This window comes from Puma concolor, chromosome D3, assembly GCF_028749965.1.
Source record: "Puma concolor isolate L17-30 chromosome D3, mPumCon1.1.hap2, whole genome shotgun sequence".
NCBI classification, from domain to species: domain Eukaryota; kingdom Metazoa; phylum Chordata; class Mammalia; order Carnivora; family Felidae; genus Puma; species Puma concolor.
Window position 1 is genome coordinate 62,927,671 of NC_141678.1, and position 25,469 is coordinate 62,953,139.

At 37.6% G+C, this 25,469-nt stretch overlaps 1 protein-coding gene across 1 annotated transcript in view; it reads left to right on the forward strand.

Annotated features, from left to right (window-relative positions):
- Window positions 1-10,693: 10,693 nt before the first annotated feature.
- Window positions 10,694-25,469, forward strand: part of PIK3C3 (phosphatidylinositol 3-kinase catalytic subunit type 3) — a 152,139-nt gene continuing 137,363 nt past the window's right edge. Inside the window, exons 1-3 of the mRNA XM_025931079.2 lie at window positions 10,694-10,855; window positions 14,606-14,794; window positions 19,268-19,411. Coding sequence (XP_025786864.1) covers window positions 10,788-10,855; window positions 14,606-14,794; window positions 19,268-19,411 — 401 coding nt within the window. The 5' untranslated portion in view covers window positions 10,694-10,787. The remainder of the gene's footprint in view (window positions 10,856-14,605; window positions 14,795-19,267; window positions 19,412-25,469) is intronic.

A 25,469-nucleotide genomic window follows, 5' to 3' on the forward strand; every position in this document is an offset into this window, starting at 1 on the left:
ATTTAAATTTCAATGACAGTAGGTAAATTTGTAAATATGAATCCATGAATACTGAGGATGATTATACTTATTTAGTTTTATGCCTTCCCGATGACACTGTAACTCAGAGAGGGCAGAGGCTATATTATCTATGTCTATGTTCTCTCTAATTGCTATGCCGGGCCCATAGAAAATATTTAATAGGTATTTGTTGAAAGAATGAATGAATAACAGGTGTAATAATAAATTTTCATGCTATTGTACTGTAGAAAATACAAAGATAAATTAATTTTGGCTCCAGGATACTGACACAAGATAACAATTTGTACATATTTATGCATACCAATTACTAGGAATTTCAAAGATGTCTAGGAGTTTGGAAAAATTGTTTCTGAAGATCAAGGAGGCTAAATGTAATGAAGTTAGTTCTTGAAGTAAGTGGGACAATGAGGAAAGAAGGAAACTCTTTAGGGAGAAAATATAGTATAGGCAAAGATATGTGAGCAAATATAAGTTGTGCAGAAGACTGCAGTTGGGTAGAGACTAAGAGAGACTCCAATTTGAGAAGCTGTAGAAAGCAACATACCAAAAGGAGAATGAAGTAAGAATCTGGAAGATAAAGCAGGCCCTGGTAGACTTGATCTTTATCCCATTAGATGTGATGAATCATTAAAGGGTTTGAGGAGGGGAGGAACAAACTGATATATAATGTATCAGGTGGGGAAAAAATGGATAGGATCCTTATCTGGGATTATTGGAAATCCTGTTAGAAAACTTTTGCTCTTCTTAAGAAGTATTAGAGAAGATCTTCCATAGGCTAGAGTTGTTCTTCAAAAAATGCAAAAAGATTTGGGGAAGGAATGGATAAAGGGAGAAGCAGAGAGCAGTCGATGTAGATCATAGCTTCCTAGGAAGCACTAGCCATAAACTTAATTTGCTGCCTGTTAGCTCACAGAGATCCATCTCCCCTGTGAAGTCTTCTGGCATACTCTCCTCCAGTTCCAACTCTGTACTTATCAATATGACCTCAGCAATTTGCTTTAATCCCTACAGGAATCAATTTCTGTGTTTCTAAATGAAAAGGAATGGATAGTGCAGATTAGCACTACTCAAGACAGTCTTAACGTCACTCATTATAAATGAAGGCTCTCCAGGGCACTTGGGTGGCTCAGTTGGTTAAGTGTCTGACTTGGCTCTGGTCATGGTCTCCTGGTTTGTGAGTTTGAGCCTTGCATCAGGCTCTGTGCAAGTGGTGCAGAGCCTGCTTGAAATTCTCTCTTCCCATCTCTGTCTGTCCTTCCCCTACTTGCACTCTTCTCTCAAAACAAAAACAAAACAAAACAAACCTAAACTGATGGGATCTTAGAGTGATAGGGGTTCAGAGCTGATGGCCAAGAAACAATTCTTGAGATTTCTTTGGTGCAAAGAGGTAATTTTATTAAAGCATGGGGACAGGCAGGACCCATGGCCAGAAAGAGCTGCAAGGGAGTTGTGGAGAGTGACTGGTTATATACTGTGAAACTGGGGGAGATAGAGTCAAGAGGAAGTTTCTTAAAGGGATTTCCATATGCTAAAGAAGACTCACAGATTACTGGAGGCCCAGCTGTTGTCAAGCTAAGATTATTTTTCCCTCTAGCAAAGCATTATCATTAAGACAGTAGGGAGCTCCTGAAGATTAGGCTATTGATAAGATTGCCTTTTTCTTGTAACTTACTAAGATATTTGTTTAAGTGATGGAGACTCATATCTTGCATGACTGTGATCTCTTATCAGTTAAACATTTGCTTTTCCCTTTTCTTTGTTCTTTGGCAGCCAGGAGTGCCTGAGGAACATTACACATATCCCACCTGGAGTGAGGGTGGGGTTGCTGGGGGGGAGGGGTGTTAGCTTGCCTTATGCTCCCTCACCAAAACTAAAAGAAATAAAGACTCTCAGGTCCCATGGCCCACATTCACTGAATCAGAATCCTCATTTTATTTAAAAAAAATTTTTTTTATGTTTATTTCTGAGACCGAGAGAGACAGAGCACGAGTGGGGGAGGGGCAGAGAGAGAGGGAGACACAGAATCTGAAGCAGGCTCCAGGCTCCGAGCTGTCACCACAGAGCCTGACACAGGGCTCGAACTCACAAACCATGATAGCATGAACTGAGCCAAAGTCGGACACTCAACCAACTGAGCTACCCAGGTGCCCCCAGAATCCTCATCTTAGTACAAGTCCCTGGAAAATCATATGCACACTAGTCTAGAGAGGCTCTTCATTCTCTTTGGGGAACAAATACAGTCCATTCTCATTATTCACGGATTCCATATTTACGAATTTGCTTGCTCACTAAGATTTTTCTATAACCCAAAAATCAATATTTGCAGCCATTATAGACATGCACAGGGCAGTGAAAAGTCTGAGTCACTCGATGTACACGTTCCCAGCTGAGATAAAACAAGGCAATGCTCTGACTTCTTGTTTTCACTTTTCATAATGTAAACAAGTAGTCTTTTTGCAGTCTCTTAGTGCCATGCTGTGGTTTGTTTGTTTTTTGTTTTTTGCAATGGTGATTTCACTGTTTAAAATGGCCTCCAAGTGCAGTGCTGAAGTGCCCTCTGGTGTTTCTAACACAAGAATGTAGGGTGCCTCAGAGAAAATACACGTGATAGGTGAGTTTCATTCATGCATGAGTTATAGTGCTTTGGCCATGAGTTCAATATTAACAAATCAACAGGGTATATGTTAAATAAGGTGTCTTTAAACAGAAACATAAATCACACAAGGTTATATGTTCATTGTTGGATGAAATGTTATGATCAGAGGCCTGCAGGAACATAACCTTTTATTTCCCCTAAGAGCAATATTTCAATATTCACTAATTCAGTGCTCTGTGACATTACAGAACATAACTGCTATGAATAACAAGAATCAGTACACCCCTACTGGGTGAAGATAAAGGCAAAATCTGAATACAGAATAATAGAAAAAGATTTTATTCAAAACTGATGTCTTCAAGCAAACATTGAGAGGCAAATAGAAAATAACAATTTCATAAAACAGCTAAAACTTAGCTCCAATTCTAAATAGTCTATGAAATCTGGAAAACCTCTGTTTCCTCTCAACTGCTGTGAAGAGCCCCAGGATTGAAGAGCACTTTTGTGTTGTTTTGTCTTTGTTGGTTCCCAAACTGGGGAGTTCCCAGGGGGAAATTTGAAACCGCTTCCCTCTCCCCCAAAACAGAAAACCAGGAGAAATGTGAAGAAGGAGGCTGGCCCCTCCAAATTGGGAAGTTGTGGTTTTAAAAGCAAGGGAATTACCAACAGGTTTGTCTCAGGTGCCTCAAGACTAGTAGATTCCTGCACTTGCTCGTTAGAATCTTGACAGTTTATACTGAGGCCTTTAGTGGAGCTCAGTCACGTGTACTGTCTAGAGAGTCCCAACACCACATCACTCTCTTAAAGCTGCATCCTTTAAAATGGTTCCCACTATGGGAATGGTGGGCAGAATGTACAATACAGGACAGGGGAGGGGTGAGGAGCCTATGACTGCCTGGAGCCAGCTCCTGGGTCAACCAGTGGTCACGTCCTCTCTATGACCTCCTCCTACAGTTTTTGAGACAGAAAAAGAAACAGTTTTGCCCCTGCACCTTAGTTAGACTTGGTTTCTCTGACAAGATGGATGTCCCATTGTTTTGTTTCTCATATTCTCTCCTTTGAGCCTTAAGTCTGTTCCTTTATCAAATCCCCGCTCCAGCCTGACAAGGATCCCTCTCATTCTGGAAAGAGTATTAACTTCTGAAGCTCTTACACTAATGCATGGCTCAGATCCAAGCAGACTCTCAAGTGAACAATTCTTCGTTCCCCCTTATTTTTTCATTCCAGGGTTTCTTTTAGTATTTACATAAGGGTTTTGTTTTGTTTCTTATTAAAAGATAAATTCCTACAACACAGTGAGGGTCTTTGCTTTTTTTAGAGTCTCTGTTACTCTTTCCCTGTGCATTTACAGCATCTGGGTAGGTGGCAAAGTGACTTAAAATGACTCGAGAGATCACGAGGAATTACTTGTGTCACTAATTATTGTCTATGGACTCAGACCTTGATTGCGCCTCTTCCTTCTGTTGCAGAGAAGCAAGCCTGAGTGTCGGGTCAGCAACCTCTCTGTGATTAAATATTCATGCACAAACACAAATGCACAGAGGCGAGGCAATAAGAAGTGCCAAAAATAACAGCAGCATCTCTGTCCTGTGGAGCTTGTAGAAGCACAAGTAAAGAATGAACACAGACCAGAATTGCAGATCAAACATAATGTGGGCTGAGAATGCACTCATTGCCATGGGCTTCCTAACAACAGTGAGTTCTTTTTTTCTTTTTTTTAAATATATGAAATTTATTGTCAAATTGGTTTTCATACAACACCCAGTGCTCATCCCAAAAGATGCCCTCTTCAATACCCATCACCCATCCTCTCCTCCCTCCCACCCCCCATCAGCCCTCACTTTGTTCTCAGTTTTTAAGAGTCTCTTATGCTTTGGCTGCTTTGGCTCTCTCCCACTCTAACCTCTCTCTCTCTCTCTTTTTTTTTTTCTTCCCCTCCCCCATGGGTTTCTGTTAAGTTTCTCAGGATCCACATAAGAGTGAAAACATATGGTATCTGTCTTTCTCTGTAGGCTTATTTCACTTAGCACGACACTCTCCAGTTCCATCCACGTTGCTACAAAAGGCCATATTTCATTCTTTCTCATTGCCACGTAGTATTCCATTGTGTATATAAACCACAATTTCTTTATCCATTCATCAGTTGATGGACATTTAGGCTCTTTCCATAATTTGGCTATTGTTGAGAGTGCTGCTATGAACATTGGGGTACAAGTGCCCCTATGCATCAGTACTCCTGTATCCCTAGGGTAAATTCCTAGCAGTGCTATTGCTGGGTCATAGGGTAGGTCTATTTTTAATTTTTTGAGGAACCTCCACACTGTTTTCCAGAGTGGCTGCACCAGTTTGCATTCCCACCAACAGTGCAAGAGGGTTCCCGTTTCTCCACATCCTCTCCAGCATCTATAGTCTCCTGTTTTGTTCATTTTGGCCACTCTGACTGGTGTGAGGTGACATCTGAGTGTGGTTTTGATTTGTATTTCCCTGATGAGGAGCGACGTTGAGCATCTTTTCATGTGCCTGTTGGCCATCTGGATGTCTTCTTTAGAGAAGTGTCTATTCATGTTTTCTGCCCATTTCTTCACTGGATTATTTGTTTTTCAGGTGTGGAGTTTGGTGAGCTCTTTATAGATTTTGGATACTAGTCCTTTGTCTGATATGTCATTTGCAAATATCTTTTCCCATTCCATTGGTTGCCTTTTAGTTTTGTTGATTGTTTCCTTTGCTGTGCAGAAGAAGCTTTTTATCTTGATGAGGTCCCAATAGTTCATTTTTGCTTTTAATTCCCTTGCCTTTGGGGATGTGTCAAGTTAAGAAATTGCTACAGCTGAGGTCAGAGAGGTCTTTTCCTGCTTTCTCCTCTAGGGTTTTGATGGTTTCCTGTCTCACATTCAGGTCCTTTATCCATTTTGAGTTTATTTTTGTGAATGGTGTGAGAAAGTGGTCTAGTTTCAACCTTCTGCATGTTGCTGTCCAGTTCTCCCAGCATCATTTTTAAAGAGACTGTCTTTTTTCCATTGGATATTCTTTCCTGCTTTGTCAAAGATTAGTTGGCCATACGTTTGTGGGTCTAGTTCTGGGGTTTCTATTCTATTTCATTGGTCTATGTGTCTGTTTTTGTGCTAATATGATGCTGTCTTGATGATTACAGCTCTGTAGTAGAGGCTAAAGTCTGGGATTGTGATGCCTCCTGCTTTGGTCTTCTTCTTCAAAATTACTTTGGCTATTCGGGGCCTTTTGTGAGTTCTTAGGAAAATCTAAAGTCATTTGTCATCCATAATATCCATAGAAGAAATGAAATAAAGATCTTTGTGGCCTATGAACTTACAGGACAGTTTGCATGATGACATAGGGAACACACAGTGAGGGATGTCAGGGGTGGCGTCACATGCAGATGGGGAATACCAATTTCTCCCTGATGAGATTGGAGGGGCCAATATTCAATATAATGCTTGGTGTAGTTCATGGCACATTTTAAGCATTCAGTAAATATTTATTACATAAATGGGTGACCTGCAAAGACGCTAAGCAGACCAAAATCTCCTCTCTCCATGGAGTTAATCTGTAACAAATCAAGATGTTTACCTGAGAATACAATCTATAGAGAGGAAGAGGGATCAATGGCAGTACTAAATAACTAACATCGAGGATGCTAAAGATACTGCCATGAATGATTTGTTTTCTGTCGCAAAAAGTAAGTTCAGGAATTATTTTGCAATATTTCCTTGCTGTTTGGTAAAAATATCATGCCTTTTGAATCCAGATACACTTAGCTTTACAATGTATTAGTGAATAATTATACACAAATCACTTTATCTTATAGTTACTTTTCTGTAAAAGAGGATAACAGTAACTTATTGTTGAAAAAATTAAATAAAATAATACAAATGAAATTGCCTAACATGTTATCTGACATAGAGAACTTTTACCAGTGCTTGTTTCTTCTCTACTTTGCTTAGACACATCTGCCCTGTGTCAGGAACTAGTAGGATGCAGTCCTGGATAAGATATACACAACTTTTCCTTTACAGAGCTTGTAATTTAGTGGGGAGATAACCATTAACCAAATTATTATGACAGAAACTCTTGAAAATACTGTGAAAGAAGAGTGCAAAGATGGATAGATTTTTGAGTGGGATGACTTTATCAGTGTTGGGGAGGAGGGTGAGGTCAGAGGAGACTTCTCTCTGAGGGAGTGAGGTTAGGCTTGCAGTGCCAAGATCTAATGGAAGTTCCTTTGGCAGGGGTGGTGGAGGGGGTGGAGACTCTTCCAGGGTCTAGTATAATTTTGTAAAATCCCAGAGTCAGTGGGGCTTAGATTTTTAAAAAATCTTTTAAAATCTTGACTTAAAAGAATATAACAATCAGATGTTTCTCACACTGTTTTTTAGCTCTTCTCTCCAAGATTGCATTCTAGAGACCACTCCCATATTGAGTGAGATTTGAAGAGACACAGAGCTCCCACCACAACAATGTTTCTTCACCATGACCTAATCATACTTCCTAGGGGAGAGAGGACTCTATCCCTCTTTCATAGCTGAGATTCTTGACAGGATGTCATCTAACTACAAGTTGTTTTTTTTTTTTTTCCTCAATTGTGACACAGAGAGAGGAACTTCTTCTAGTACATAATAGAAATATTACAAAGTCACACACATGCAAGATATATGTGTATTATTTCCCAGAATGCCTCATGCTTTTGACTTTTTTCCCTTCTGTAGCTGAAAGAAATTACATTCTTAAATAGAACAGCTCAGGCCTTGTGGGTTCCTGCTCAGGATCACTAGCAGACTTTCTCAAGTCCATATTTTCCCCCATTGTAAGTAACTTGATAACAGGCCAAGAGTCTTGGCTTATGAAGTAGGAGTTTTCAAGTTTCCTAACACTATTCTATCATTTAATTAGGTTCCAAAACACCTGGGGTAAATGTAAGGGTTAAATTGTAGTCTAGGGCTAACCTGTAGCCTTAAGAAATAACAGCTTTGTTTTAACACTGTAGATTAACAGATAACAGCCTTGTCCTATCAATCAAGGGAACAAAAGTTCAAGGGAAATCAACTGGATTGGTGTTTGATTGGATTGGGGCAAGGGCTTGTCTGAACTGTTTCCACCCCCATCTGGGAACTATTTCTTTGTTCTGTCCCCAAGTGATGATAAGACGATGTGGTCGGCTATAAAAACTCTGTACCCCAGTTGTTTGAGACTGCACTCCGGTCAAGAGTGTCGGTCCCGATCGGTTGGCCTTGCCTCTCATTGCAATAAACTTGGTTGTCACTGTCACTGGTGCCTGTAGCATTCTGTTTCAGGAGTCATGTGGATGCAAAAGTAAATGTAAAGGCTTTTTTTTTTTTTTTTAACTGGAGAAAAAGGAACCATGAGATCATTTTAATCTCATGGTATCATGATTATTTCTTTCTTGCAGAAGCTTAATAATAGATGGTTGCCTGTTTTAAACTATAAATCCAAATTTTATTATAAGCAAAAGAGAAGAAATTGAGTGACAGGAACTGACAAAAACAAACCTGATTACCACTGCCTGAATCCTGGGCAACTTGAAGGAATGAACCATTATTATTAAAATCACTTATTTGAATAATAAACATGAGATTGAAAAAGATGGCAAAAGAAACAAAAAATCCAAAACTGCAACTGCTGAGGTGAATTAAGTGCAGGACCAAGTAGCCATGAAGCAGCCTACCATACAAAGATTATGCATAAAAAACATTTCCCTACAGACAGGCAGTAGACAGTGATACACAGAACTGTGGATTCTTGAAATACAAATTGTGTCCCATAATTATAAGTATGTGTTATATTTATGAGTTGTGGAAGATCACATGTAAAAAAATATCACTCTTCTCCTTTCAGAGTATAATGCCAAAGGCTTCCCTTTCCTATATGACCATGGCCTTGCCAACAGGACTGTGGTACTCAGATCTACTAACCAACACCTTCCTGACTGAAAATTGGTCTGGAAAGGCATTGCCAGTTTTGGTTTCTGTGACTTTTACCATCCTTCTATGACTTACCAAAATCCTCCTCCTTAACTGGCACACTAGCGTTGTTGTTGTTGTTGTTGTTGCTGCTGCTGCTGCTGCTGTAGTAGTGTCTCTACCAATTACTGTCCAATCTTCTAATATTTCCCATAATAAATTTTTAATGTTATTTTTTCTTGATGATTATCTTTAAAAGGTTAATATATGTCTATCCTGGATTCTATGAATGAATATCTTAGAACTAAGTGCTGACACTTCATTTTTATGCCTTTATCTGTGTTGTGTTTGTAGCTGCATTGGGGTCAATTAGTATCACTTTAACTGTCATGAGCTAAGGAGAAATGGACAGAGATAGACTTAAGGCTAAAAAAAACTCTTTTGGGGCCAACTAAAGGCCAAATGCCATTATGGTACTTATACTCCTGAAAATTTCATAGTAATGTGAATAAAAAAGGAGGCAAGAAAAAAATATTGCTATGTGAAATACAGCAATACAGACATGCTGAATTTCAAAGAACCAGTCCTGTAAGAGTAGGCAATGCATGTTGTAGACAATAGAGTTTCACCAAAAAGACTATATATTATATTAAGGTTGTTAATTTGAAGCTTCTTATAATTTATAAATTTTAAAAATAATTTATAAGAATTATAAATTGAATATTTATATATGTAGGTTTATGGTGTTTTACTTAGGTTTACACATTAAATAACATTATAATAAAAGTAATTTAAGTGAGTACTGGGATCATAGAATTTATCCTTCATAAATTATAACTATTTTATTCAATTTTGATAAGTCTGTTTCACATCAAACTTCACAACCATTGCTGGAATTATCCCATAGGGCACGTGTAAGTATTTGTTTTACTGTTGGACAGCTCTGAGGATTAGAAAGTTTAATTTTTATTGCTTCCTGATATTACATTTCCTGTAAGTTCCAACCATTGGTAGTAGTTACACTTAAGAACAACTCAATTCTCTTCTCTTTTTTGGGAACTTTAAGTTACAGGAAAAAACTATCATTTTTTTTTTTCCTTAGCCTTGCTTTCACAAATGTTTTTGAGAACTTACTTTGACCAAAACAGTGTATAAGCCATGTTTTGCTCTTCTAGCTTAACAGCTACACTCCTTCTAACTCTTCCGTGAAACCTATTTTTCCCCTAATTACTGTAATTTATACAAAGTCTACCCATGTTCCTATTGCAATATGGCACCTAAAAATAAACATTTACAAAATGGAAACTTTTATTTATTATAGCCGATAATAATAAATAGGAATTATTAAACTCGACAGTGTATTGAGCATTAGTGGGGGCAGATACTGAAGTAAATGCACACTATTCTTGTCTTCCAGGAGTTTTGAATCTAGTTGAAAATAAAAATTACAAGTTTAAGTAATACTAAATATTATAAAAAATATGCATTGTAGGAGTTCATAGGGTTCAGGAAACTTAGTTCTAGATTGTTACTGGATGTTTCCACGTTCTAACTAGGGTTGTCTTGAAATCCAAATTGAGTGTGAAAATTACCATTGCAAGCAAGTACCAAGTGATTTGCCCAAAGTAACATAAATATCGGTAGTGCCAAACTGGAACCCAGGTTTCTTTGTTCTTTGTTTGGTCCTTTCTCCACAAAAAAGAGCACACAGAGGAAATATAGCACAAAGAGAAAATCTTTGTTTGAGATAGGAAATTAGGGATTAAATTCACAATTTTTGGAAACGCCATTGGAAATTGAACTTGCCAAAATTCTAATTCTTGTAATTGCTCCTTGTTTAGCCTACAGCGAGCGAAGACTATTACAATTCTTTTTGAATCGAATTTTGTTTTGATTTTAGATGGAGCTCAAGCGCAAAAGCCAGCTTCTTTTCTTACGGGGGAAAAAAGTTCTTCAAACAGGAAAAACACAGGAAGCCTGGAATGTAACCAGATAGGTTGTTTCCGGAGTCCCACTTACCCTTAAGCAATATGGTGAGCTACTTTTGCACTTGCGCAGAAGGAAAAGTTGGGCGGGGAGTTCCGCTGCGTCGGGTCGCGCTCCGGACAGGGATTGGTAGCAGCGGGCGTGAGAGGCGGAACCGGAAGCGCCTGTGTTGTGGGGCTTAGCTTGCTCGGTCCCGGTGTCTTTCCAGCGCCTTGTTTCTAGAGGTTGGTGCTGCCTTTGCCGCGAGTGCCATGGGAGAAGCGGAGAAGTTTCACTACATATACAGTTGCGACCTGGACATCAACGTGCAGCTTAAGATGTAAGGGAATCGGGACAGTGACTGGGATTGCTGGGGCTTGGGGACGCTGAGGCAGGGGCCTGTGGGTTGGGGGGGAGAAGATGGTTATTAGCCTAAAGGCCTGCCTGGGGCGGCAGGGAGGGTTGCAGCCAGGGAAGCGGAGGAGAACGGGAGCGTGGAGAGGGGCGATGTCAAAGAAAGATTGAAGACTAGGTCTCTGGGAGAAGGGTAGCGGTAGGAGGCTGCTCTAAAGTCCCACGATGTTTTACTTTGTTTGAAGCATCTTGCTGTTGACAGCAACCTTTTGAGGGTTTTTACATTTTACAGATGAAGGAATCAAGTCTCAGTTAAGTCGTCCTCTGGCTGGTAATAGTTGGAAGGTCTTTAGAACGGGGCTGGCAGGTGGAAGGGAGACTAAAGAAATTATGGGGAGGTAGACACAGGCAACGACCTGGTAGTTGAGAATAAGATGAGCACATGGATACAGTACTAGAAGCACAGGAGGTGATAGAGGCTTAGATTGAATCTTTGGACCGTGTGGCATTATTTAGCCAGGGAAGTTGGGAGTCATTCGGAGGTGACGGTGGCAGTTGCAAAGGGACCAGAAGATATGAGAAAAGAGCCTTGCAGGAAAATCTTGGGGCATCACAGTTGAAATAAAGGCCAAGGGCATGACAGCTTGAGATGAGATTACTGGAACGGAGACTGGGAACTGGTGGGACTGAGTTAGAAATTATGTCCATTTTAGGGCAGTCTTATAGAAGTATTTTCATATGTGAAAGCTATCATAAATTATGAATCATATCATCATTCATAATATGTTTAGTCAGTATTCGTCTAATGTGCCTCTGGCAAAGGGCTGCATACAGGCGGTGAGTACGTTTTCTCAGCTGTCAGATGCACCTTTGAAGGACTGTTTCCTTTTATTTTCAGAAGTTACTTATTTCAGACTCTGACAGATCTTTTACTATCCATCTTGTGGTGGTAGTAAAAATAATAATTCAGCAACCAAACTATACTTTTGTAAAATCATCTACACACCCATTTCAGGAAATTTCTACAGCATGTGGCACTAGTTGTTTATACAGGACTGCATCGTTATTATTTGGTAAAGGGCTTTCCTTCAGTCTCCTACCTCTCAGTATTTCTTGGACATATGAATGAATTTTTTGAAACTTTTGAATATTAGAAGGAAAGAAGAAAAGTGAAACAAAACAAAACAAAAACAAACACAAAAAAACCCCTGACCTGTTATTAACAGTTACACACTTGGTATTTTGAGGCAACAATAAAGCATAAGTTAGAAGTTTGACAAAATTCAGTACTAACTGTCTTTCAGCTTCTTTGACTGCCATTTTTGTTTATTGGGGCACAGGAAGTAGCAACTTAGAATCATATAATCAGAGAATAGTGAATAATTCAGCTTGTTCTCCCCTTCAGTTTGTTTCTCCAGTTCAGTTTGTTCAGTTTGTTCTTTAGTTTAATTGCTACAGTTTTAATAACAAGTTACACTTTGATGTCTCTTTTCTTAGCGCTGTAATTGGAAATCAAACTGCCTGAGAGACATAGTCACTTTGGATGTGCCAAAGCACTTTATTTTTTTTTTTTTTTAATTTTTTTTTTTTTCAACGTTTATTTATTTTTGGGACAGAGAGAGACAGAGCATGAACGGGGGAGGGGCAGAGAGAGAGGGAGACACAGAATCCGAAACAGGCTCCAGGCTCTGAGCCATCAGCCCAGAGCCTGATGCAGGGCTCGAACTCACAGACCGCGAGATCGTGACCTGGCTGAAGTCGGACGCTTAACCGACTGCGCCACCCAGGCGCCCCTATGCCAAAGCACTTTAAAAGCAGCTGTCTGAAACTGGCACATCATTAGCCTACCCCTCTAACTCTAATCTTCCCATGTTGTCTCTATTATTTTCATGATTGTTGGCATCATTCAGCAGGTTGGTTAAGGCAGAAAACTTTGGAGTTCTGCACACACCCCTCTCTTACCTTCTGTGTTTAATCATTCACAAATTGTCTTGAATCTACCAGCTTCATAGCCTTGATCCACACTTCAGTCTCTCCTCTCCATTATGTTCTTATACTGCTGCCAAAAGTATAAATCTGATTGCATTACTGTCACTTCAGATCATTCATTTAACAGATTTTTGAATGTTCACTTTGTGTCAGGCACTGTGCTGAATATGGTATCTACCTAGCTTCATTTTATACCTACTTTTCATTCTCATCTCTAGCTTCTTTGCCACATGAGCTTTATGCTTTAGCTATACCAAACAACTTGTAGTTCCCTAAACCTACCATCTTGCCTCTTTGCCTCTATATATGGTTATCTGTTCTTCTGGGATGACTCCTTACCTTTTGGTTCTCATCGCCATATATTGTTCAGGCTCATTTCAGACATCTGTCTGGGATGCTGAGCTCTTGCTCCCAAGCAAGGTTAGGTGTTCCAGAGACTCTTTGAGTTATCTTTCTTCAAATGTCTTTGAAGGACATTGGCTGGCTTTGGCCTCTTCTGCCCTTGTTTCTATTCTCAGCTCTGTTACTTTGTGAACAATAAGCTTGATCTCTGAGTCTCTGCTTCATTATTTATAAAATGAGAAAAGAGTGAAAAGTAATAGAGTTTATAAAATGCCAGGCACAATATTTGACATAATCTTGTCCAAGCAATATTCCCACCTCTTTTTTAATGTCTGTACGTATCTTTTATGACTTCTTTTTAAAAAAATTTTTTTGTTTTTATTAAAAAAATTTTTTTTAACGTTTATTTATTTTTGAGACAATGCGAGAGACAGAGCATGAGCGGCGGAGGGACAGATAGAGGGAGATACAGAATCTGAGGCAGGCTCCAGGCTCCACACTGTTAACACAGAGCCCGACGTGGGGCTCAAACTCATGAACCGCGAGATCATGACCTGAGTTGAAGTTGGATGCTCAACCGTCTGAGCCACCGAGGCGCCCTGTTTTTATTTTATTTTAAAATAAAATAGATTTATTTTATATTTTGAGAGAGAGAGAATGCAAGCAGGGAAGGGGTGGAGAGAGAGGGAGACACAAAATCTGAAGCAGGCTCCAGGCTCTGAATCGTTGGCATAGAACCTGACTTGAGGCTCTAACTCACAGACCGTGAGGTCATGACCTGAGCTGAAGTTGGACGCTTAACTGACTGAGCCACCCAGGCGTCCCTCTTTTATGATTTCTCACTGTGTTTTTTAATTTAATGTGATCAGATAATATTATAAGTTACATTATATATATAATGATAATATATATAATAATATATATATAAACATATATAAATAATAATACATAGTAACAAAAATTAAAAGAGTAATAAAAGAATATACAGTTACAAGTAAGTGGAAGCAAAGACTTTATTTATTATTTATCTCATCTTTCATTTTTGGACGTCTGTGCCCAGCACAGTGAATGTTTGTTGAATGAATACATGAACAAGTTCTCAGCTTGAAATTAAGTGAAACTAAGGCCTGGAAAGCTGGTGATGTCTAGAAGGTAGATCAAGAGATGATGACAGAATATAAAATTAAGTAAAAGCGTAAAATAGAGAAATATGTTGATGAAGATTAGAATGATTTTAGGTATGTTGGGATTTTAAGAGCCCTTTATAAGATGTAAAAGTGGCTTCAATTTTATATACAGGAAAATGTTGAGGTAAGATTACCATGATACAAACATAAACTTTTTTGGTGTATGTTGTGTATATGTTTAAAAATGTCTATAAACATTATTATTCTTATACTTTCAGAGGAAGTTTGGAAGGGAAGAGAGAACAAAAGAGTTATAAAGCTGTTCTAGAAGACCCAATGTTGAAGTTTTCAGGGCTGTACCAGGAGACATGCTCAGATCTTTATGTTACTTGTCAAGTTTTTGCAGAAGGGAAGCCTCTGGCCTTGCCAGTGAGAACATCCTACAAAGCATTTAGTACAAGATGGAAGTAAGTTGTTGTCTTGCATATGGTGGGTTCCAGACTATTCTTCTATTTCTTTATAAATGTGGCAAAAATGATTTGGTAGGGATTAAAGAGGAAATTAAAAAAAAAATTTTGTACCTAATACCTATAAGCATTGACCTAATAGTTTAAAGCAGTAGCCTCCTCAGATGGAATAAAATATTATATATAGTAATATTGTAAGCGCAATTTAGGTAGAAGTGAATTTGTGTTTGTATTCAATATATTGGTGTATTTTTATAAGTACTTTACTGATTCACAAAATGAGCCAAACCAAAAATACATGTGTAACATCTTTAAATTTTCTACCACTCTACTCCCTGAACACGTGAACACTTCTGGATTGTCTGAAATGTTGTCCAACCTGATGTTTGTAGCTCAGATTTTCAGAGAGAGAGATCTGTTGTCATCTGTTCGGATCAGATTTTTATTATTATTTTAAATATGAAGCTAACTTAAAAAAAAGTTCATGGTTTATTGAGCATGGTACATTAGCAGACCATTGTTGGGTTGCAAGGTAAATCTAGTGAACATGAAGTTCCTGTTTTTCCAGAACACTGTTGTGGGTCCTGAAATCAAACTCTTGTCTCCTCTTATTTGATAGATTATGTGGTGCAGTTTTGTTGCTCTACCCATGAGGGTTATTCAGCACCCTGGTAGGCTCTCTGCAGGATTCACAGGTTATGTGCCTCTTAAGGAAAAAGCTTATGCCCACAGTGTTAATGAAAAAAAAGGTGTGACCAAATGGACTACCAGGTTGAGGGTACAGCCCTGTGTTTACCAAGTGTGGTCTAGTAGGTTGAGAAGGGTTTTTTCAGAGAGCAGAAGTCTGAGCTCTAGTGATCTGGCTTCGTTGAAACCAACTATTTTAATAGTGTAATTTCTTTAGTAGTCCTTTTGTGGATAGCTATAAACACAAACACACTCAAGTATATATATATGTATATACATGTTATTTTGGAAAATTTCAAACCTGCAAATGTAGAGAGAATAATACAATGAACTTCCAAGACTCTATCACCTGGCTTTGATAATTACTAAATCAAAGCCAATCGTGTTTCATCTATATCCAGTTATTTTAAAGCATATTCCAAATATTTTATCATTCTAACTGTGTTTCTGTGTATTTGTTTTTTGTTTTTGTTTTTGTTTTTTTTTTTGAGAGAGAATATGTACATGCAGGGGGAAGGACAGAGGGAGATGGAGAATCTTGAGCAGGCTCCACGCCTAACGTGGACCCCGACTCAGGGCTCGATCTCACTGAGATCATGACCTGAACTGAAATCAAGAGTCCGATGCTTAACTGACTGAGCCACCCAGGCATCCCTTTGTGTATTTCTTTTGTTAAACAAAACTGCAGTACATAATTATAATACATAATTACATCTAAAGCAATGGACCAGGATTCCTTAATTATATCAGGTTTTTAAACTGGAATCAGGAAGTGTGCAAAAACCTGAAATTGTATGCAGAATTTTGTATCTTGTGCATTTTTACAAGGACAGAGCTCAAAGCTTTTATTAGATTTTTTGAGGTGGCTTATAACTTCAAAAAAGACTTCAAAACTACAAATTAGGTTTAGACCATCAACATTTATGGTGAGTTCCACTTTTCTTGGTGAGGGAAATTGTATAGTGGTTTTGCTTCATGCCTTGGCAATAAAGAAAATTAGAGAAAAAGCATATTCCCAGTTACAGGGAGATTCAAATCTTTTCTCTTCCCATTTGCCAACTCCTTTTTTCATTTGTTATGTGTTATGTATTGTTGAAAGATATAAAGACTGCCATATTCGCTGTCCCGAAGTTTGAATTTTTTTTATATTTTTAAAATTGTGACTACACAAGTAAGTGCTTACTACACAAGTAAGTACTGCAGAATAATTAAAGTGGCTTCTTTTAATTGAAAGGTTCAACACATCTGTGTAGGAGATAGGGTGAGAAAATACCTCATGTTGGGTTAATATGAGGATAGGCTTTTTGTTTGGTTTATTTGTTTCTTTTAAATATATTCTTTTGGCTCAGGGGGAAGACATTTGTAGATTTTGTACACCCTGCTCTTTGGTATTTAAGAGGTGAATTTTTTACAGTTTATCAAACCAAAAATTGCCCTCCTAAAATGCTTGAGGGCAAACTTTTCACAGTCACCTTCTTTACACTTAAAAAAGAAATAGTGTAAACTTAGGAAAAATAAATTATACTGTAAAAGGAAAATTTTGCATTTCCTTAGTTTAGACCGTATTTTTGGATAGTTGAGATTCCTAATGATCTGAATCTGATTTTTGAGATTCTGATAGTTGTGAGAGTTCAAATAGTAAGGATTCATCCAAAATTTACCCAAGTCTATTCTGTCTTCTCCTATTCTATCCTGTCCATAGTGGGGAATCTTGTACTTTAGTTACATTTAAATAGAGTTGTCATTTGTGTGGAATATTGCAGATTTCCATGTTTTATATGTAAGTATTATTCTGTAGGCAAGTGGTTTAAATCTTTTTTTTTTTTAATTTATATTCTCTCCTGTCCCATAAAGGATATAACATGACTTTAGAGAGAGAAACAGACTGATAATCTAATATAATTAAGAAATGACAAAAGTAGGATTTAGGAGTGCACTGGTCAGACAAGAAGGTTAGTACAGTCGTATGTGGGGTGGTGAGAATCCAGCCATGCAGAATCAGGCTTCAGAATATTGAAATGTTTTGAAAGTTGCCAACTAGATTTAGTCTCTAGCTCAGTGAGGGTTGGGGCGTGTGGAAGGCCTGATGTGCTGAGAGGGAGAGAACAAAATGGGGTTCAGAATTTATATCTTCTTGATATCTGATCAGATCTTTCCATAATTTCTGGAAAATCTAGAGTTTTGAAATCATATATCTGCAGATTGATTTTCTTCACAAGAACTCTTCTGCAGCAGTCCAGTATATAAAACAGGTTACAGTATAGTTAATTTGATTTTAAAAAGGTGTGGGGGTGTGTTTTTAGATGACAAGTTTGAGGCAGATGATTGTTTGGTCATAGATACTGTTTTTTAGTCAAAGGACAGAATATAGAAGTGAGAATTTCCATAGTTCATTTTGGATATTGTTGTTGATTTTTCTGTCTTTAGCCTGTATTAGTTAATTTTTGTGTTTTTTTTTTTTCCCTTGGCACAAGATGATACTGCTTAGTATTTACCCTTTCAGTCAGACCCACCTTGTGTACAGTAATTAAATAAATTCATTTAGTTCCTGAAGTTTATCTAGTGAAGAATGGCTTTTTTGAGAAAGGCTTTTTTGAGAGATGATTTATTTTTTTTAAGTTCTTCATAGAAGAAAAGGATTTAATAACTTTTGATTCTCCTTTAAATTGGTAGTCATGTCTAATTTTCCTGTAGGTCCTTGAATTTATATGGTGGGCATAAATGATTTATCCTTTAAGTTTTTGAAAATTCTGTTCAATTTCTTACTGATGCCGATGTATTTGACCTAGACTGGGATATGCCCCTTTGATAATAATTTTGAGTAAACAGAATAATTCTGAGTAAACAGAGAGAAACAGTTCTGTGTGTCTTCTGGGTATTAGTTTGTGTATTGTTTGCATAATTTTCTTTTGGGATTTTAAAAGCCATCTGTTGTTTAAGGGAGTTGAAATTGTCAAATAGATTCAGTATGAAGTTTGAATGCAGAAGAAAATTTGCAGGGATAAATAGAAATAAAAAAAAAGAGCTGTGTTATCATTACTAAATTATTAAGCATGAGCATTCTTTAGTGAAATCATATATACAGGTATGCTTTAAAAATGTGACACCTGATAGCTTTGCATTATCAGTATTGATGAAATAACTTGAGGAACAGAAAAATATGTAAAAAATTGTCATATGTTTGTCCAGAGCAGTCTGGTAACTTCTTCATGTTAGGGTGGTAGTAGATAGTCTACTTTGACCTCTTTAGGGTTTTGGTTGTTTTTTTCTCCTTTGTTTAGGTACTCTTGTATAATATGGGACCATACTATCCTCAGCAGCATTTTGAATAATTCTTTTTTTTCTCTTTATAATGTAAAAACTGTGTTCTGGAAAATGCTTATAGATAATCATACTTACGTTCAAAACAAGTTTGGATCTAACATGCTTGTGTTTTACCAGATTTTTATTAGCCATTATCACTTTCCTGTGTCTTAGTGATATTATGTGAATTTCTTGATTAAAGAATACCAGTGTAAATTTTCATGAGCTTGGCTTTTCATTATTTTTTTTTTATGTGTTCTATATTTAAAATTGAAGTTGCCTCCATCAGAATCGAGGTAAGTGTCACATTTTTTGTAGTACCAACCTAATCTTTTGGAACATTTTCTCTGGACAAATCATACAAAAGTATGGTTTGTTAATTTAAAAGGAAGTTTACACACACACACACACACACACACACACACACACACACACACACTTTATTTCCTTAGCTTTATGTTTATGTTGACTTTATTTCTATAGCTGGAATGAATGGCTAAAACTGCCTGTAAAATACCCAGACCTGCCCAGGAATGCCCAAGTGGCCCTCACTATATGGGATGTGTATGGACCAGGGAAGGCAGTGCCTGTGGGAGGAACAACGGTTTCGCTCTTTGGAAAATATGGGTAAGCATTCTTTTCTTCTGATCTTTTAGGAATGTTGGGAGAGCTTTTCTTTTTGGGAGAGCTTTAATAGTTTATACCCACTCTGGTGCTCTGTGTCCTATGAAGCAAAAACATATTTGGTATACATGATTCCTTTATTCTTGAGACTGAATTTGACACAAATTTCCTATGGGATATGCAGGTAGATTAATTAAGAAACACAACTTCAGTTACTATACAATTAGTGATTGGTAATATGATTTCTATTTGAAAATAGTCATTAGAAATTCGAATCTTGCTAGAAAAAGAGGCTCTTTGGTGTATACTGTAATTGCATTGTTAAAGCATTTTTTTTTGCTTTCTCAAAGTAGTGACAGGGCAATAAGCAGAGTTAAAAAGCATTGCTAATAATGACAGTGATTATATCACTGTGACTATATCATTGAAAAGGTGTCAACTCAGTTTTTAAACATTTATAGATAATAGAAGTTTGTTGTAAAACAATAACAACAACAACAACAACAAAAGCATAATCCTGAAAGGTATTTTTTCTCCTTTTTTCTCCTGGAACAGAAGGATCACTATCTTTAGAGAATTGGTGATATTCTATTATTCTTTTCTGTGTTTATTAATTGGGGTTTTCCTCTAAAGAACGTGGTCTTTCATCAGGTATTGAGTTATCTCGGTACACTGTTTATATAGGAAAGGCGGATGAATGTTCACTTTTTTCTCCTTTACCAATTTTAAGAATGAGTTGGTGTTCTGATAACTTGTCTATTTGATGATGGAGTTTTTTTTTTTTTTCCTTTTTGTTTTTAAGTTTTGTCATTAACTTTTAGTCTTAAACATTTTTGAAATGTTTTAATTAATTTCTGTCTTTAGTCTTCACAGTGTTCAAACACTCCCATTTTTGGTCAGTAATAGTTCCTTCAAGCTTATCCCCTCCCTGGTTCTGTGACAGTACTCCAGTAGTCATTTGTACCTTCTTTGCTGTCTGGTTGACACACTATTTCAGGCTAATTGGGCAGTTTCTCATCCCCGAACTGGAATCTCTGAAACCCTACTTCTTTTCAGTGCAAAATAGGTAGAGAACTTAACCTAGGTATTATCAGACTTATTAATTTGTGTTGATTTTAAAGTCAGATAATGTTATTGCCTGAATTAACTTGCACATCATTAAATTTAAATGAAGATGGTCATATTTTGATATGTTCGTTTACTGTTTGTGTATGTTTCTGTGAATTGCTTTTTGATGTCCACCTATTTTTTCAAAAAGTGAAATATAATTCACATGCCATAAAATTCTGCTTTCTTTTTGAGTTGTCAGTTTTCTTACTAATGTATAGGTGTTATTTGTAGATTAATGAAATTAGCCATTTGCATGTTACATGTTACAAATACTGTGTTTCCTGTTCGACTTTTTTTGAATTAGTATATATTTATTTGTTTGCTTGCTGTTCATGGACCTTAAATTATCATGTTGATCAGCTTTTATTTTTATGGGCTGTGAATTGTTTTAGAAAGTCCTTTTCTAATTTTAAAAGAGATTTCCTCTTATGATTTTTATTCTTATTTAAGTCTTTGATTCATCTAAAATCACTTTCTGAAAGGGGTGATGTATTGAGAATCAACTTAAAAAAAACCAGAAGACTGACAAATGGCTACTTATTTGTCTTAACACTATTTATTAAATTGGCCTTTGTTTCCAAATGTTTTGAAATGATACCCTTATATATTCAGTTCATCACATATTGAAGTCTAAGAGAAACAGTGTAGTATATCATACGGTGGTGGTTAGGGATGCAGCATGGAGAACCAGATTATCTGGGTTCAAATCCTGGCTCATTTGTTTATTATCTTTGTACCCTTGGGCAAGTTATTTAATATCCTGCTGCCTCAGTTTCCTCATCTCTAAAATGATATAACAATATTTATCTTATAGAGTAGTTTATGATGATAAATTACTGAAGACACATAATTAACTTAATAAGTGTTCAGTAAATATTAGCTTCAACATTATTTCTGAACTATTCTGTTAGTCTTGAATACTATTATAAAATGTTTTAATATTAGATGGGGAGCATTTTCCTTATTTGCCTTTTTATAATTTCTCTGGATATTCTGTTTGTTAGATAAACTTTTTATTATTTCTTCAAATAAAAAAAGCTCACTGTTATTTTGTTAGGAAATTGTATTGAATTAGATATGTTAATTAAAGGAGAAAATTGACACCTTTGTAATATTGAATTTTGCCATCCAGGGATAGGGTGTGTTAGAAAGCCTTCAACTCATGAACAAAATCTAGATGTAATTTCATTTAGAATACTTTGGTTGCTTAATAATGTGAAAGTATTTTTGTTTGATGTAATTATTAAAGAGATATTTATTACTGAAATTCATGAAAGAACAAATTTAGACATAGTCTGACACATTACATATAATTTGGTTAAAATAGCATGTTACATTAGAATGGACATGTCACTAAGTCAGTATTGTTCCTTTTCCAGAGTGTCTGTTCCTTTTTGCTGTTCTCTACTAGGGTGGGGTTTGCCACACAGTAAAAAAGTGCACAACAGTTTATTACTCTTGCTGTGTAGTTAGTGGTTAAATGTTCTTGAGAAACAACAGATACACCTCTTGGTTTTTCCTCTTGACCTCTTTATAAGTGGTTTCCCTTTTGGAAAATCAGCTGGAGGTTTTGTCATAAAAGCACACCTCTGCATTTAGATGACCTTAGGATATAGTTTCAGGAGACAATTGGACTAGACAGTAAGTATGAGACAACTGAAATTTCCACAGAAGTGCAGTAAAATGAACTGCCTAAAGCCAAACAAACTCTTTCTTTCTCAAATTAACATTTGTGACCCAGTTTTACTTGACTTTTGGCAAGTTTTTGAAAAGTACATGAAGTCAGTAGTAGTCAACCTATGAATAAGAAGCATCTGGTAAGCTCACTAGACAGTCATCTTCCTGTGTTCTCACTAATTTAGTGAGGGTGTCATGGGGCCCAAGATTCGGCATTTTTAGTAAGCAGGATCCCGAGTGATGCTGTGGCCTACGGATCAACATCTTGGGAAACGCTGCATTAACCTTTTTATAATAGTCGACTTGTAGAACTTACACCAGCAGTTGTTTTCAAAGTTTCTTTCATCCTGTTGCCCGCTTGATTTGTATTTCTGTATGAACCCCAGTAAAGGAAGCATTCCTTTACCTCTCATCCAAACCATGATGGAAATGTGCCTGAAACATGAGTCAGTAGTATTTGTTGTACTTTACGAAGTAATTAAACCCCAAATATTTCCATGAAGGTAGTGGTAGCAATAGGTGGGAGTTCAACTTCAATTCGTTTTCCTGATATTAAGTAAATTAAGACTTTGAATCTTGGAGAGTCCTCTGTTTTTTCATAACTCTTAACTGGACATTAGGTCATGCTGCCCATCCATGTCCTGAACACATGAGGTGTCAGGTGAAAATAAAACGTGTTGGAGATTGGTACTGACTCTGTGCAACTCCCTCACTTAGAGCAGGGTTTCTCAAATAGGACTGGTTGACTTATTACTTTCCGAATTCCTGCCTTATCTCTGTACTGAGTATCTCTGTACTTGATTATCTGAATTGGCTCACTTTTAAAACAAAAACAAAAACAAAACACATAGCTCCTATGTGGTTGTATGTCAGTTAGCCAAATGATAACATCAGATTTCAATAGAGGTTGCTCTGATACTTTGAACAGTGGGGAAGGAATGAAGAAAAGGTGGATCATCTCCTCCTGTTCCCTCTAGGTTGACATTTATCCTGACCTTCACCTCAGAAAAAGGAAGCATAAGAAACTTTATGAAATTGAAATAAGTCCTTTTTCTCTGTGTGTCTTGGGGCCTTTCCTTGAGATGAACTGGGTTGTGCTGCATGTAAGCCCAGGCGTCTCCTGGCACGGTACTAGACTGTGTGCAGCTTTGTGTGTGACTGCTCAGGATGTTCAGGTGTTGTGGCAGGGTACACACCTCCGCTAGTACTGCGGGGTCACAGCTGCTTCTCTGCATGCTGCTGCTGACATTTCGGCAGAGAGAGTGGCATCCATCTTTTGGGTGGCCTCAGCAGGAAGCTGCTGCAGTTGTTTTTTTTTTTTTTTTTCCTTCCTACCGTTAAAAATCATGTCACGTGCCACCACGGTTTTTGTGATTTAAGGAAACTGCTTTAGACTGTAGTTTCTTCAGATGTTTCTTGAACCATTACATAACCCCAGTTGCTCCTCACCTTTTCCCCTAAGTAGGGCTGGTATGGACTTAGTTTTTTTTTTTTTTTTTTTTTAATTTTTTTTTTTCAACGTTTATTTATTTTTGGGACAGAGAGAGACAGAGCATGAACGGGGGAGGGGCAGAGAGAGAGGGAGACATAGAATCGGAAACAGGCTCCAGGCTCTGAGCCATCAGCCCAGAGCCCGACGCGGGGCTCGAACTCACGGACCGCGAGATCGTGACCTGGCTGAAGTCGGACGCTTAACCGACTGCGCCACCCAGGCGCCCCTGGACTTAGTTTTTAAGAAGTGGTCTTCAAAGCATGAGATAGTTGTCTTATAATATTGGGAACCTTGTGACTGTCAACTCTTGGTATTTGCTAATGTCTGTTTTGTTTACTTGAGTCTGTGTGAAGCAGTGCTTCTTGGAGAATAGTATAATTAATAATTGAAAGACTCATCTCTTAAGATACAGCCAGAATGACTAATTGTCCTCATTTTGAAAGTTTAGCTGGTGAGATTTCTAAGTAGCTAAAAAACGGATTGATCATTAGATTGAATTGGCAGAGAACCATAAGCAGGCTGCAGATTTCTCGTGCAGATGTTTTTCCACATGTGAATTTGAAAGTCAGGGCAGTGGCTGCGATAGTGGCTTGGCACTGGGAGCTGGAACGTCAGCAGCAGCTGTTGCTGGGGCCTCTGCTGGAGTCCGAAGGAGATCCTGCTATGCTGTGTCTTTTGTCTTGCCTGTTTGGCTTAATTTCCCAAGTGGACATGATGCTCTGAGCATCTTTTGGCTTGCCACCTGGAGGCTGTGTAACTCTCTGCAAAGGTTCCATTAGTGTCAAAAGAAAGTAATATGTTCACTTGATCATTTGAGTCACTTGGCGTCACCCCTTCCCTCCACGTCCCGTATCCTTAAATCTTCTCTCCAGATTCATCCCAAGGCACCTAAATCATTTAGTAAACTGACTTCCTGCCAAATGTACTTATTTTTGATTTAGTTACATTCAGCCAGTCACAGTATTCACTGGGGGATACAGAGGTAGAGAGAAGGAAGGCAGGCCTTCTGCTGTTTCTCAAGGTACATGTAAGGATATTCATTTAAAGTGGCATTATTGCTTCACTGTACCCAGTTTCTTAGAGACTAAGCAGGTCTGCTTGATATTGAATCTATACCTGATTTGAAAGAAAGTGAACTTTATAAAAGGCTGGCATATGTGCTTTTTTTGTAATATAACTTTTTGATCTTTAATATGGTAGATAAATCTTGAGAATTTTTATTCTTTACAACTAATCAGTGCATTTTTGGGGGGCCTCTAAGGTAAGCTTTTGCATGGCTGCTGGGTGCCACCTGTTTATTGCCAGCCTTAAAGACCTTGTAACAAGTATGGTTATACCTTAGTCTTACTGTGCTCATGAGCTTGTAGCTGTCGTTTATCATTCCATTCTCATTGTTCATGGCATCATTGCTTATATACATTACAGAATCAGTGAAAATCCTCTTTATTATCTGGGAAAAATCTGTGAAGAAATTTTCCATTAGTCAGAACATGATAATAAATGGCTTAAAAATTTTATGTAAGCCTTTTATAGTTAAGTATAATGTTTTTAAAGATGGAAAAATGCTGTATCAATATATGTAATGTACTTTATTAAAATTTTTTTTAACGTTTATTAATTTTTGAGAGGCAGAGCATGAGTGGGGGAGGGGCAGAGAGAGAGGGAGACACAGAATCTGAAGCAGGCTCCAGGTTCTGAGCTGTCAGCACAGAGCCTGACTTGAGGCTTGAACTCATGAACCGTGAGATCATGACCTGAGCCACAGTCCAACGCTTAACTGAC